The sequence below is a fragment of the Accipiter gentilis genome, chromosome 29 (genome assembly GCF_929443795.1).
Source record: "Accipiter gentilis chromosome 29, bAccGen1.1, whole genome shotgun sequence".
Taxonomy (NCBI): Eukaryota; Metazoa; Chordata; class Aves; order Accipitriformes; family Accipitridae; genus Astur; species Astur gentilis.
Window position 1 is genome coordinate 3,125,936 of NC_064908.1, and position 12,800 is coordinate 3,138,735.

General features: G+C 61.0%; 1 protein-coding gene across 6 annotated transcripts in view; it reads right to left on the reverse strand.

The window, feature by feature from the left end:
* Nucleotides 1-9,619: 9,619 nt before the first annotated feature.
* The window catches only part of TMCC2 (transmembrane and coiled-coil domain family 2), a 29,120-nt gene continuing 25,939 nt past the window's right edge, over nt 9,620-12,800 (reverse strand). For 2 of the 6 annotated variants that reach the window (XM_049832818.1, XM_049832819.1), the window contains exon 4: nt 9,620-12,306. In XM_049832818.1, the coding sequence (XP_049688775.1) occupies nt 11,995-12,306 (312 nt within the window). In that variant the 3' untranslated portion in view covers nt 9,620-11,994. The remainder of the gene's footprint in view (nt 12,307-12,800) is intronic. The other 4 variants (XM_049832822.1, XM_049832820.1, XM_049832817.1 and 1 more) reach the window with 2 other exon arrangements.

Consider the following 12,800-nt stretch of genomic DNA (forward strand, 5'->3'; position numbering starts at 1 on the left):
CTCCTGGGCAGCTGCCGTCTCCTCTCTCAGTGCCTGCAGGTACCTCTTCTGGGGGGAAAAACCGAGTGAGATCGAGCCCTGGCAGCCAGAGCTCAGCCACAGCACGTACGGGGCTGTCACCTCTCTGGCCCTTTTCCCCAGCTTCTTTTATCCTCTTCTCCTGCTGCGGCATTGAAACCAGTTTTATTGCTCTACAAAGCACTGTAACGATTTCCCATTTCCAGTTGGGTTAATAAGAGACATTTCAGGTCTCCTCGGCCCCACCGTGGAGAAGCTGAGCCGCAGGAGCAGGGTGACAGGGCCGCCTGCCAGGAATGCCACCCCTCGTCCCACGCGGCCAAAGCCATGGGGGGGGGGCCCATGCACGCTCTGCCCCCCGCCGCGCATTCCCCGCGTGCTTCCCGCGCCATTAAGAAACGCCGGAGCGCTTAAAACCGCTCTGAGGGCATCCAGCTTAGCCAGGGCAAAGTCCTGGTACCCTGCGGGTTGCCAAGGTGGGATGGGGTGAGCTGGGGGCTGCAGCACCCGTGGGTCCGAGGCACAGAGCATCAGGTTGGGCTGAGTTTTTAACAGCCACCGAGGGACAGAGCCTCTTTTTTGGGAAGCAACTGTGGGTTTGGCTTCTGGAGCATCCCGGCTTGCTGCGGTCCTGTTTCATTAATGATTTGCAAGGAAATGCTCTTGCGTGCTGCCTTCAGAGCCGGGCTGAGCTGGGGCAGCTCTGGGTGCACACGGGTGCAAGGCACACGCTTGACCACCCCGTCACACGTGTCCCGGGGGCACCGGCTGCTGTTTGCACTGGTTTTGGCGCAGAGTCTTGGTCAGCTCAGCCAAACCCCGGCTTGCTCGGGGCTGCGGCGGTGAGCAGAGCCCCTGCCCACCCTGTCCTGGGCCACAGCCATGTGTAAGGGTGAGAAATTCCATCAGAGACTCCCAGGGCTGGAGGAGCAGGTGAAGGAGGGAGTCTCAGCCCAAAGGCACCTTGGAGCGGGGGGGGGGGGGGGGGGGGCTGCAGTGACTGTCCCCTGTCCCTGCTGCTGGCCCCCTCCCATGCTCCCCACATTCCCCCGCCAGCCCTTGGAAACGCTCCTTTCATCCCAGTCCTGATTTCTGCTGCCTCTGTCCCCCCCGTACAGCGGCTGTCATCCCCCCCCCAAGCCGGGGGCTGAGCCCCCCTTTCAGGCCACGACTATTATTAACGGCTTGCTTTTATTCAGCCTTTTCATCCCGAGGATTCACAAACTCTCTGCTTCCCTCCAGCCTTCCCGAGCTCCCAGGAGCTGCTTAGCACAGACCCGTCCCCCCGCCGTGGGTGTTTGAAGCGGGTGAAAATGACCTCAGCGGCATTTTGCTGAGAAAAATGCCATTTTTTTGGGGGGTGACTTCAGCCGACCTGCTGCGATTGCTGCCAGCACCGGCAGTGCTGCCTCGGTGTGTGGGAGCGGAGCTGTGTTCCTCCCGATCTGGCTTGGGGGAGAGGGAAACGGGGAGAAGCACCCAAAGATAAATTGTCCCGGGGGATGAGGTAACGCTGAAGTGCTTGGAGCACAGCACGGTGCCCTGTGGATTTATACCAACCGGTGCAAGCTTCCCTTGTCACTGTCCCGAGGGGTTTATCTGGGTGAAGCTGGCCCGCAGTAAGCATTGTGGCTGCTGGGGGACAGCCTGGACCCCTTTGGGGGGTCCTATGGGGCTACGGGGGGGCAGCTGGTACATCCCTGCTGGCTGCACCCCAGGGGCCGGTGCTGGGGATACGGCCAGAGGGCAGGTGTGGGGATTTTCATGTGTGAAAATTGGGTATTTCCAGCGATTTTTTTCCAGGTGGGGGGGTGGGGTGGATGGCACGGCTGTGGCTTGGTGGGTCACTTGCACCCCAGGCGTGCTGCACCACGCACCGGCCCAGACCTATAACCCCCACTCATCCGGGGGCTGTTTCGGGAGCCACATCCCTGTGCGACATCCACAAGCAACCCCGGTGCCTGTGTGCCCTGAAAAAGGGGGAAAAAAAATACGGTATTTTGGGTCCGGGACAGTGGCAAACTGCTTGGAGGAGCGGAAGCCAGCGGCTCCACCACCACTCCCAGCAGATCCTGCCCGGACCGGGCCAGATTTCCCGGCAGAGGGGAGCTGTCAGCGCTCCCCTGGCCCCGGGGAGCTGCCGGGGCCCTGAGTCACCCCACGGCACCGCGCTCCTGTCCGGGCTTGTGCCGGGGAGTCCGGATGCGCCGAGCCCATATTTGGGTCTCGGAGCGGGGCAGGCAGAGCAGGCTCGGGGGGGGGACGCGGCGTGGGAAGGGGGATGTGTGCTTCCCGAGGGGGGGAATGCCTGTGACCCCCAGGGACAGCCCGCAGCAAAAGCAACTTGGATGTAACCGTTGAGAAAGCGGCTGCAAGTAGCACAGGGGCGCAGCTGGTGTTTCTGCCGGTGTTTGCAAGAACCGTTCTCGTATGGGTGGAAAGGAGATGGTGGCAGGGCCACAGCCTGCTCTCGTTAGCAGCCGGCTCCTAACGATGCCCAGGGCACGAAGTGGCTCAAGGGAACGCAGGTGGATGCTCCGGGTGCTCTGGAGTTTTCCTATCAGCTGCCTGTCATCAGGGCTGTCATCTCCCTGGATGCCATGCCTGAGCCATGCTGCTGTTCCTTCCTTTTTTTTTTTTTTAATTTTCCTCAGGTTTTCTGCCTGAAACATTTCTGTGTCTGTCTGACACGTCGTGGGCCCAGAGCCAACAATATTTCTAAGACATTTTGTCATAACTTTGAGTGCCAGATCAATTAACACAACAAAGTTTAGATGTTTCTTTTGCATGTGATGCTTTCAAAGTAGGGCTTTTTTTTTTTTTTTTTTTAAGGTGCCTCCACTACTACCTGTTTGATTGCTGGATTTCTTTGAAGATCTGAAGAAGAGAAATCCCCACATGAAAGTCCTCCCATCTTCAATGGCACTTTGCTGCAGCCTGGAGCGGCCGAAAAAGGGGAGAAAGCGGCACCCGGAAACTTTGATCCTGTTTCCCTGGAGCACAAGGAATGGCTGCGTCACATCTGAGCCTGAGAGTTAAAAACGTAATCCCGGACCCCGCTGAGGACCCAGATAACCGAGCGCTGGTAACCACCCTGAAGCCCCAGTGCCCTCCCAAATCTGCAGCGCTGCTGCTGGGGCTGCTGGGGCTCTGCCGGGAGGAGGCAGCCTGCAGGATTTCTCCGAGCAGAACGACTCTGCCCATCTATCCCGACCAGCAGCAATGCAGTCCTGCGGCGTGCAGCGCTGGGGCTGCGGTCCTCTCTGCAGCAAGACGGGGCAGAGGGGTTTGGGACGAGGGTGCTGTGCTCTGCTGGCACTGCCAGAGCATGTTTGCAGCTGGGGGACGGGCTGTCCGTCTCCTGTCCTGCCCTGCCCGTCATTTGCAGGGCCGACCACCCCATCGTACCCGCTGTGAGCTGATGGGATGCGAAAGCCACACTCGCGTCGTGGGACCCACAAATGCTCTCACCGGACAGCCGTTTGGCTGAGCACCCTGCCCAGCACAGCCCGTCTCTTGCCGAGCCCCTTGGGGGGGGACGACCCAGTCCGGCTGTAAGGACAGCCCCCATATGGCAATAAAACCCCATACATTTCCCAAGTGCTTCATATACATCCAAAGCAGGCACGGGAGGCACGAAGCTGGCAGGGCTCCTGCAGAGACACGGTAAACCAGCCGTGCCGGCTCGACCGCCCAACCGAGCGCCCCGTCACCGGCTGCCTGTGCCAGGGGCTGCCGGCTGCTATCGCCCGGTGAGAGCGGGGCTGCCGTCGGGCTCCGCGGGGACCTGGCACACCCAGATGCTGTCTCCTTGCCAGGGTGCCAGCTTGGCCCTCCCTGCCGGAGCCGGCTGAACCGCTTTCTCTGGGTGCAGGTTTGGCTTCTTGCAAAAGCAGGTGAGGCGAGAAAGGAGCCCATTTTTTTTCCGGAGGCAGCGGCTTGAGGCGGGGGGGGCCAGGGCTCGGCGCTGCTCACACGTAGGGCAATGCTGGTCTAGGAAGTTCCCAGCCAAGATGCAAACCTGCTCCTGACATGGCAATGATGTCCCAACCTATGCAAACTCCATAAGCAAGAAGCAGGCCTCCTGGCAACTCCGCGGTAGGTCTTGTGGGTAGATGGGTATTGGCGTTCCCATTTTACACCTGAAGAAACTAGAGTCACACAGTTACTTGGGTGCCTAAAGATGCAAAGCGTTGCCTCACTGGATCGTCAGGACTGCCTCGGTTGGCTGGGTACCAGCCTTCTCAATTTGGGACCCGCCAGGTCCAACCCTTTCAAGAAACCCGTTTGGGTGCTTCTTTGCATTCACAGGCAACCAGATACGCTGGGAAAATCGCCCTCCCCTGCAGCTCCCAGCGGTCCCGCGCTCCCTTCCCATGCGAGACATGGGACAAGCTCCCTCACGGTGCCAGGCTGTGGGACAGAGGCTCCCGGCCGATGCAGAAAGGGCTCTTGGCAGAGATGTTTCGGAGTGTCCTGCTCCCCCCGTGCTGGCTAATGGTAGCCCTGTGCCCACCACCGTGCAGACCTGGCCGGGAGGGTCGTGGTGTTGGGGTCACAGCCTTGCTCGGGGTCTGGCTTTCCCCCAGTTAACCGGACTCAGCGGAGCCCTGCCCAGTTGCAGGGGTGCTGGCCTGGGCACTACGGAGATGCCATCGGGGTGACACGGTGGTGAGAGGAGGTGTTGCAAACCTCGGTGTCCCACGGGGCCACCTGAGTCACTGCGCTGTCAGGGCTTCGCCCCAGACGGGCCACCCCGGGGCACCCACGCTGCCCGAGAGATGGTAGCCAGTGGCTTGCGCAAACCTGCGGTGCTCCACGAGCGGCCGAAGGGCTGGGCTGGGGGTACCTGTAGCTGGGGAGCTGCCCACGGTGCAGCCCCACGCCTCTGCGTTCTGCCTGCATCTACCCACAGCATCTTGCTCTTTGGTAGCCAGGAGGCCACCAGCCCACGGGCAGAGGGGATGGGGACAGCAGAGCCATCACGGACCCTCCAGGAGGCCCAGGATGGGGGCATAGCAGGACCCCAAACCTTTGGCCGATGGTTTTGGCCATATGGTGCCCGATGTGGGGCACTGACTGTTTAATTTGATTTACGCTGGGACCTGCGCAGCCCTGCGAGGGTGACTGGGGATCGACACAACCAAGCCATGGCTCCAGCTGAGGGGTGCTCAGCTGGTGCCCAGCCGGGTTGGTACCTTGCGATAAGGCAGTCTGGAAGGGAGGGATGGTGCTGCCCCTTCCCTCTGCTTTTGCCAGGCGGGAGGCAGCCGGGGAGACAGCATGGACCCCCCCCAGCCTCCGCCACACTATGACCGACCTGTGAGTCTGGGCAGCCCTTGGGGAGCTACACGATCAATTATTTTTCTAATCTTATCTAGCTGTCTTTCTCCTGCTTTCTCTTGTGTGCCTTTCTCTCCCTGCCTTCCCCTCCCTCCCTTTGTAGCCGCCCGACAGCCCCGCTTCCCCCCTCCAGCCCTTCGCTTTGATCCTAGGAAGAAGCAATTGATCCTCCTTATCTTTATTGTGGTAGAGACATTCCCAGCACTGCCCTTAATTAAATTCCTCTTAATTTTCTTCCGTAAGCCTTTCTTTTCCCCAACCCCAGACGAGTATTTATTTTTAAATGTGCAATTAAATTATTAGATTGGCCATGAGTATAACAGGAGCCAGATCCACCGGGGCTCTGCTCCGCATGGTTCAGGGGGTAACGTCGGGGCTCTCCCCCACCCCGTGCAGCTGAACCGTGGGCTGCCGGGTTCATACGAGCTCAAGATGCTGCTGTTCACCCTGGGTGCCTGAGCATGGGTGCACAGGGCAGGGAGTTTGGGCTCAGGGGCTGGCAGCCCCTGTGCTGCTGCAGGACCCGGGACCAGCCTGTGGCAGAGGGACAGCACGTGTCTAGCAGCCAGCACCCACAGACATTGGCCTTTCCGAAGCTCAGCATCACCAGGAGCTGCTCCACGGTGTGGCCGATGTGTGTCCGATGGGTGCAGATGATGTGCGTGGGTGCTCCGGTCCCGGAGCAACCCTGGAGAAGGAGAAAGTTGAAGCCCCACAGGGTGAATGGTGTTCATCACTGGGCGCTGAGCTTGCCGAAAGCAACTCCTGGGAAGGGTCCGCACGTCCCCGGGGGCAACCAAAGTGCCTGTGTTGGCCAAGAGCGTGAGGGCATATGGCAGAGGTCTGGCAAGCAGGCGGTTCCCAAAACCACATCGCTGGTGTGGTGCAGGCAGGCGGCACCTGAGACCGTCCGTGTCGACCTACTTGTCTCTGTCTCTGCCTCCGGCCAGGACTTGCCCTCCCTGAGTGGCTGCAGGAGCTTGGACTCACGAGCCGTGGTTTTAACTGCAGTGGCTCAGAGGAAAGGGGCTGTGTGGGATGGTTTTGGCTCCCAGCAGTGGTCCCCTCCCCACCTTTCCTTGGCTGCGAGAAAGAAAAGCGAAGCTGCCCATGGGGGCAGGCAGACACACGCCCCCCCCCCGGCCCCGATGGGGATGAGGGAGGTAGGACGAGCTGACGGGTGGTGGCAGCAGCCCCCTGCCACGCTCTGGGGAGGGCCATGGTGGTGGCATCGGCACCGGTCACGGTGGCAAGGGCACTGCCCACAGTAGCAGAGCCACTAGCCACAGTGGTGCAGGCACCGGCCGTGGTGGCATTGGCACTGATGACAGTGGCATGGGCACTGGTCACAGTAGCACAGGCACTGGCCATGGTGGTGCAGGCACTAGCCGTGGTGGCATTGGCACCAGCCGTGGTGACACGGGCACTGGCCACCACCACTCACACCAGGTGAGACCCGAGTGTCCCAGAGCTGGCCGCTGGCTGTGTCTCTCCACCGCTTTTAGCTTTTCCGCTCGGAAATTTTTCCTCCAGACACTTTGACCTGGGGGGCAGCGAGTGTTTTTCATGTAGATCAGTCGAAATTCCCCCGGAGACAGCGCAGGAATGCAAAGCATGTTATCCTTGGTACCAGCTCTTTCTTTTTACGGCCTAAGCTTGGCCACGCCGGCGGCGGGGCGGGGGGGGGACGACGACGGGATGCCTGGGGTCCCGCCGCCTTTCCCATTGGTGATTGCCAACATTCCCCCCCCCAAACCCCCGTCCTCCTCATCCTCCTCCTCCTCAACTCCCCCTCTGTGTTGCACCCCCACAATGTGCCTGGCTCGGCCATCCCAGCGGGTGCCTGGGTGAGGGTGCAGAGGGGTGAGGGGGGGCAAGGCGATGCCAGCAGCACCCCGAAAAGGAGGTGAGTGCCTCCGGATCCCTGCATGAGGGAGCAGCCTCCAGCTCTTGGTGCTCCTCTCCTTGGGTATGCAGGGAGGCCCCCAGAGCAATGGGGATGCTGCAGGGATATTTTGGGAGATCCACCAGCAGAGCAGAGGGCAGCAAATACATTATTTTATCGTCCAAGGCTCATGCAGCTGGAAACCCGACAGTGTAATGCTAGTGAGATAAACTGCTGCCTCGTTCATCTCCATTAAGTGCAATTACCCCTTAGATACCAAAACAATTTATTATTATTACTTCTTCCGAGCTCGCTGCGGTGACGGCTGATCACACACACGAGGCACCGGGGACGGGGGCCAGCCCTGCCTGGCCACCCCTCTCCTGCTGCCACAGGGCCCGGGCACCCCAGGGTGCTTTTGCATGGCACTGGTGGTGCGGTCGCAACGTTGCAAACCAGCCCCAAACGGGGAGCGAAGGCAAACCCTGCAGAGGGAAGCACTCCTTTGGCTTTGCCAACCGGAGAGGTGCCACCCCACCGGCTCAGCTGCAACATCAGTGCCCCTCACCCCTGCAGACCCCCCCCCCGGACCCATCTCTGGCTTTTCCCGCTGAGTTCCCGATATCTGTCCTCCCTGCGTGCAGCGGGCGCCAGCCCCTGCATGCACCCATGCCGCATGGCTCCCAGTAGGTTCAAGCTGCTCCCCATGCCAGGAAAGGGGTGGCTGACCCCCGGGACCCCCTGGGTGCGGGGACCACGAGGGTCCCCGCACCCAGCATCCCTGGCTCGGCGTGTCTCGCAGCCACCGGCGCTGCCCGAGCCCCCGCTGCCCCTGTCACCGTGTCTCATCCTGCGCTCAATAGCGGACTGGGAGCCCAGCTGCAGCTATTACATAAAATGCAATTAGCAACGCAGGCGAGGGAGGCCTGAATGGCATTAAGGAATTCCTCCCGGGCTGACGTCAAAGCTTCACCTCTCCTCCTGCCACCCGCACAAAGGGGGCCCTTATGAGCCCCCCCCCCTCCAGCCCCGCTGTGCCGGTGCCCGCTGGGAGAATACGAGTCCTCAGGGAGCCCCAGGCTGCACATGCCATGTGGGAATTGTCCCTGCGACCAGCACAAATGTCACCGGCAGCTCCCTGGCTCCCTGCGCAGGATTTTCTGGTTCCCACCTCCCCCTTGCCGGGCATGGGAAGATGCCGGCAAGGCCCCGTCTGCCAGTTGCTCGCCCACGAGAGAGAAGGGCTCGGCCGGGTGCCCGGGCGTGGGGAGCGGGACGATGCTGGATGCCAGAGGGACAGCGGGGTTGTCGCTCCCGGCTGGCTGCCACGACCCAGCCCACGGGCTCTGCTGCTCCCCAAGGCGGGATGGACTCGAAGTGGGGACCGGTCCAGGCAGAGGGGGGGACAGGCAGGTCTGAGAACTGGGTATATTAGAGGTCCCAAAATTCCCACTGGGATGGCAGTCGCCCAGCAAACTGGAGGAGCTCCGCTCACGGCCCCAGCACCGGGGCCTCCTCCGGCCGCTGCCAAAGAGGTCGCGGGGGCTGGCCGGTGCCAGGACAGGAGTGTTTTGCTCTGAATGCCCCAAAACGTCACAGGCTGCTCCTCTGCCCTCAGCCCTGCCTTTGCCATCGGGGCTGCCCAGCTTGGCAGCGCTCTCCCGAGCGAGGGGAGCTGGCAGGGCTCACGCAGGGTGCTCCTACCCCAACACCCCCTCCCCTTCGCGGAGGACACAGCGATTGCTGGTGCTGAGCTGGGACACGCACCTTCTCTGGGCTCCGACCACCCTATTGCCCCCACCTCCCACTGCAAAGCAAGCCTGCAGCCTCCTGAGACAAGGTGCTCCCTGTCTCCACCAGAAATCTCCCCCCCCCCCCGTTTCCTACAAGCTCAGGGACACCAGCCCCCCCCCCCCCAAAAAAGGTATCCCCCCCCCCCCCCAGCCCCTCCTCACTGCTCCAGACATGCTCAGGGGACATGAGGCAGTGCTGTGTTGCAGGTAGGAAGAAGTTAAAACGCTAATTGGGGTGAGGGCAGCCCCCCTTTGCCCCTACACGGCTTTTAGGGAGGATGCTCCGGAGCGGGTCCCGGAGCCCCCCCCCCGCCGGTCCCTCGGTGGCGGAGGCCGGGGGCCCCCCTGCGGCCGCGGGTCCGCAGCGCTGCCAGCTCCCTGCCCGCTGGAACATGGATGACCGGCAGCAAAAAACCTTTTTTTTCCCCTGTCCTGCCTGCAGGAGTGGGGTTCGCAGCTGACACCCCCCCCCCCGCTCCCCGGTTTTTCAAGTCTGGGCTCGGGCAGAGCCAAGCAACGAAGGGATTTCAGGCTTTGAAATGTAATTCCTCACTGTTTTGTTCTTACAGGTATTTAATGGTGTAAAAGCTGAGCTGGTGCTGGTACAGCACGCACCTTGCGGGGACCGCGGCAGGGCAGGGAGCTCTGCAGAACCTGAGGACGTGGCAGGTTCCCCAGCCCCGTGCCCGAAAAAATCAGTGCAGCTCTGGGCAAGCCTACGTTGCTCAGATGAAGTTCATGGAGGTAGGACCGCTTACTCCAGAGAGAATGTGCCCTGGGTGTCACCTGCAGCAACGGGCCGGGCTTCAGGGAGCTTCCACAAAGGTCTGTACCGTCCCACCAGGGCACAGCCCCTGCTCCTGCACTGTCCACACTGGGGCTCGGCTGCCTTGTCTCCGATATTAAACCCGTGTCACCTTCTAGATGCCCTTTCCGGGAAGTACGGGGGATGCCTGGGAGCGTGGTCCATCCGTGTGCCCCCAATCCATCACCAGCCCGAGGTCCCCTCAAAGCCCTGCTGCCTCGCTTCTCCCCACCCGGGTCTGCTCAGCAGCCAGTTCGGATCCATTTGCCATCTTTCCAGGTCAGAGCAGCGGAATCCCAGCCTGCTGCTGTGCTTCAGAAATAGTGTAGGCTTATCTCCCAGCTGTCCCCCCCCCCCCCCCCCCCGGCCCACTCCCCCATGCTGAGCTCACTTGCAGCGTGCGTGGGTTTTTTGGTGCAAACCTATGGGCTGGGATGCATCTGGTACCTGCTGCTGGGTCTCCGCAAGGACAGCGTGGCCACCTCTGGGCTGGGGTCACCCTCTCCAAGCCATGGCTCTTCTCCGTCCTCGGTCTCCTCCACCACTTCTCACCTTGCTGATGCATCAGACCCAGCGCCCTGGGGTCAGAGCTCCTGCTCAGAGTTCTCAGCTGTGGCCCCAGGGTACAAACTGGGGTCTCCAGCCCGATGCCCCCCACCCCTGGTTCCTTTGGCAGAGAGCAGGGCTCCTGCAGACACCCACTGCCCCGTGCAGAGCTCCTGCGCCGAGCCCCAGCTGCTGGGACGTACTGGGAGTTGTGCCAGCGTGCGAGGTGATGCTCAAGTGCCGAGGGGATGTAGGGAGCCTGATGTGGGGCCACAGACGGGCTTAGCTTGGCCCCAGGAGCACGGGGGAGGTGGGAGAGGACATGCACCTTCCCCTTCACATGCTGGAACTGCCTCTGCCCCTTCTGGTGGAGCCCCGACCCTCCCGAGTACCCCCTGCCCCACGCCAGCCCTGCGCATCGGGCTGGGAAGTGCCACAGAAAATGTTAAGGGCCAAATTCTCAGCTGAGGCAAATTGGTTCAGGGCCTCCGAAGTCAGTGGAGTGGCACCCATTTGCACCAGAGGAGGATCTGACTGTGCATATACTTTTATATATATATTTATATATATGTGTGTGTATAGATATATTACATAAATATATATGTATGAAATAATTTAAGAAACATCCGAGACAGCATGCTGTGCTCTTGTGTAGGGCCAGGGAGGCTGGGAAGGCAGCTGCTCGCCTCCCCCCGCTCTACCAGCTTTGATTCACAAATGGAAACAGAGTCTTGAATTAAATTAAAAACCGCACGCGCACACACACGCACACACACACGACACGGTGCAGAGGCTGTAAAACTCAGAGGCGTGATGCTGGAAAGTCCAGATGTCCCTGAAGAGATCAGATCAACTAAAGCCAAAGGAGGTGGAAATAAATAAATGAAGGGAAACCAGCGGAGGGGATCTCACTTGTGCCAGTGCTGTCTCCGGCGTCAGGTCCCCTGTATCTGCCCAGGCCCCCGGGGGGACACAGGGACAATGTCACAGCCCCGCTCTGTCCTGGTGGGGTTGTGGTGGGGTTGGGAGAGGCTGGTGGGCCGCGCGTGTCCTGCTGCATTTGCCTTGGACCCGCTTTCTCCTTTGTCACATGCTTTGCTTTCACTCCATCTGGGGACTGAGCTTTTTGCCATCTTGGTCTTCAAGGACAAAAGGGAAAACCCAGCCCCAACTAACCCCTCTCCTCTCTCTGCAGAAAGTTCTCCCAGAGCCAGGTTTGGTCCAGCTCCATCCTTCCCGCCAACAGAAGGTCTCTGCAGGAGACCTCCTTCCCATGGACTTTCAGAACAGAATGACATTTAAAGAAAACCCCAACCCACCCCCCCTAGAAAAACCCAGCGCCCCATAAATTACCACTTCCTTCCAAAACTCCTCCTCGTTCCCCAATCCTGCCCTCCCCAACACCCCAGAGGACTGACGGATCCCGGCTCCGACACGCCGCGCTCCGAGCGATCGCTGCTGCCTGCAGCGAGGATGGAGAGCCGGGAAAGCAACCGAACCGAGCATGTGAAGAAACAACCCAAAGGCTTTGGACCACCATCCCCCCGGCCCTCTCCTCTGTGGGAAATAGAAAGCCCCCGGGGCCGCAGCGACCGGACTGCAGATCAACTGGGGAGCAGGACGTGCTCCACAAAGTAGCTGATGGAGTCCCAGTGCTTCCAGAGGAAGAAGAGGAAGAGGACGAGCAGGGCCGTGCTGAGGATGCGCATGCGGGTCTTCATGAGCGGCGTGATGAAGTTGGCGATGGTGGAGACGAAGACGAGCAGCACGGCCATCAGGGCCAGGATGACGTTGATGAACTTGCCCAGCAGCGCCCGAGCGTTGGCGTTCTCCACCCCTTCCAGCTGCACTACCTGCTGCTGCTGCTGCTGCAGCTCCAGCTTGGTCACCCGCGTCAGGCAGGACTCCACCGCCTCCTGCGAGGGACAGCACATTGGGGCTGGCCAGCAGCTCCAAGGGATGCCCTACGAGGGCTTTCGGTACTTGCCCCGTGCTCCGAGACCTTGCCGCTGCAAAGTTTTACTTGCACAGCTCCGATGGGTGACCGCCTCGGCTCCGAAGGGCTTTCCCTCTGCAAACCCTTGGCCCGGGCGATGCGCGAGGCATGCCCTGTCCCGCTCTGCCTGTGCCGGGGATGGTCTCGGTGCCGGGGGTACCTACTGCAGCAGGGGAGATGACCCAAACTGGGACAGCGGGGACTATGGGTTGGCCCACACGTGACTCGTAACAGCCCAGCGCTGCAGCCGTCTACCCGGAGCCTTGCCCTGCCTTGAGCACCCCGGGGACTTTAGCACAGCGGGGACCCGCTGGGGCACAGACAGGGATTTTGGGGACGTGGCTTACTGACCTGCTTCTTGCTGTGACAGCATCACAGCGAGGACCTCATCTGGAGGGTGCTAGAGAAAGGGAT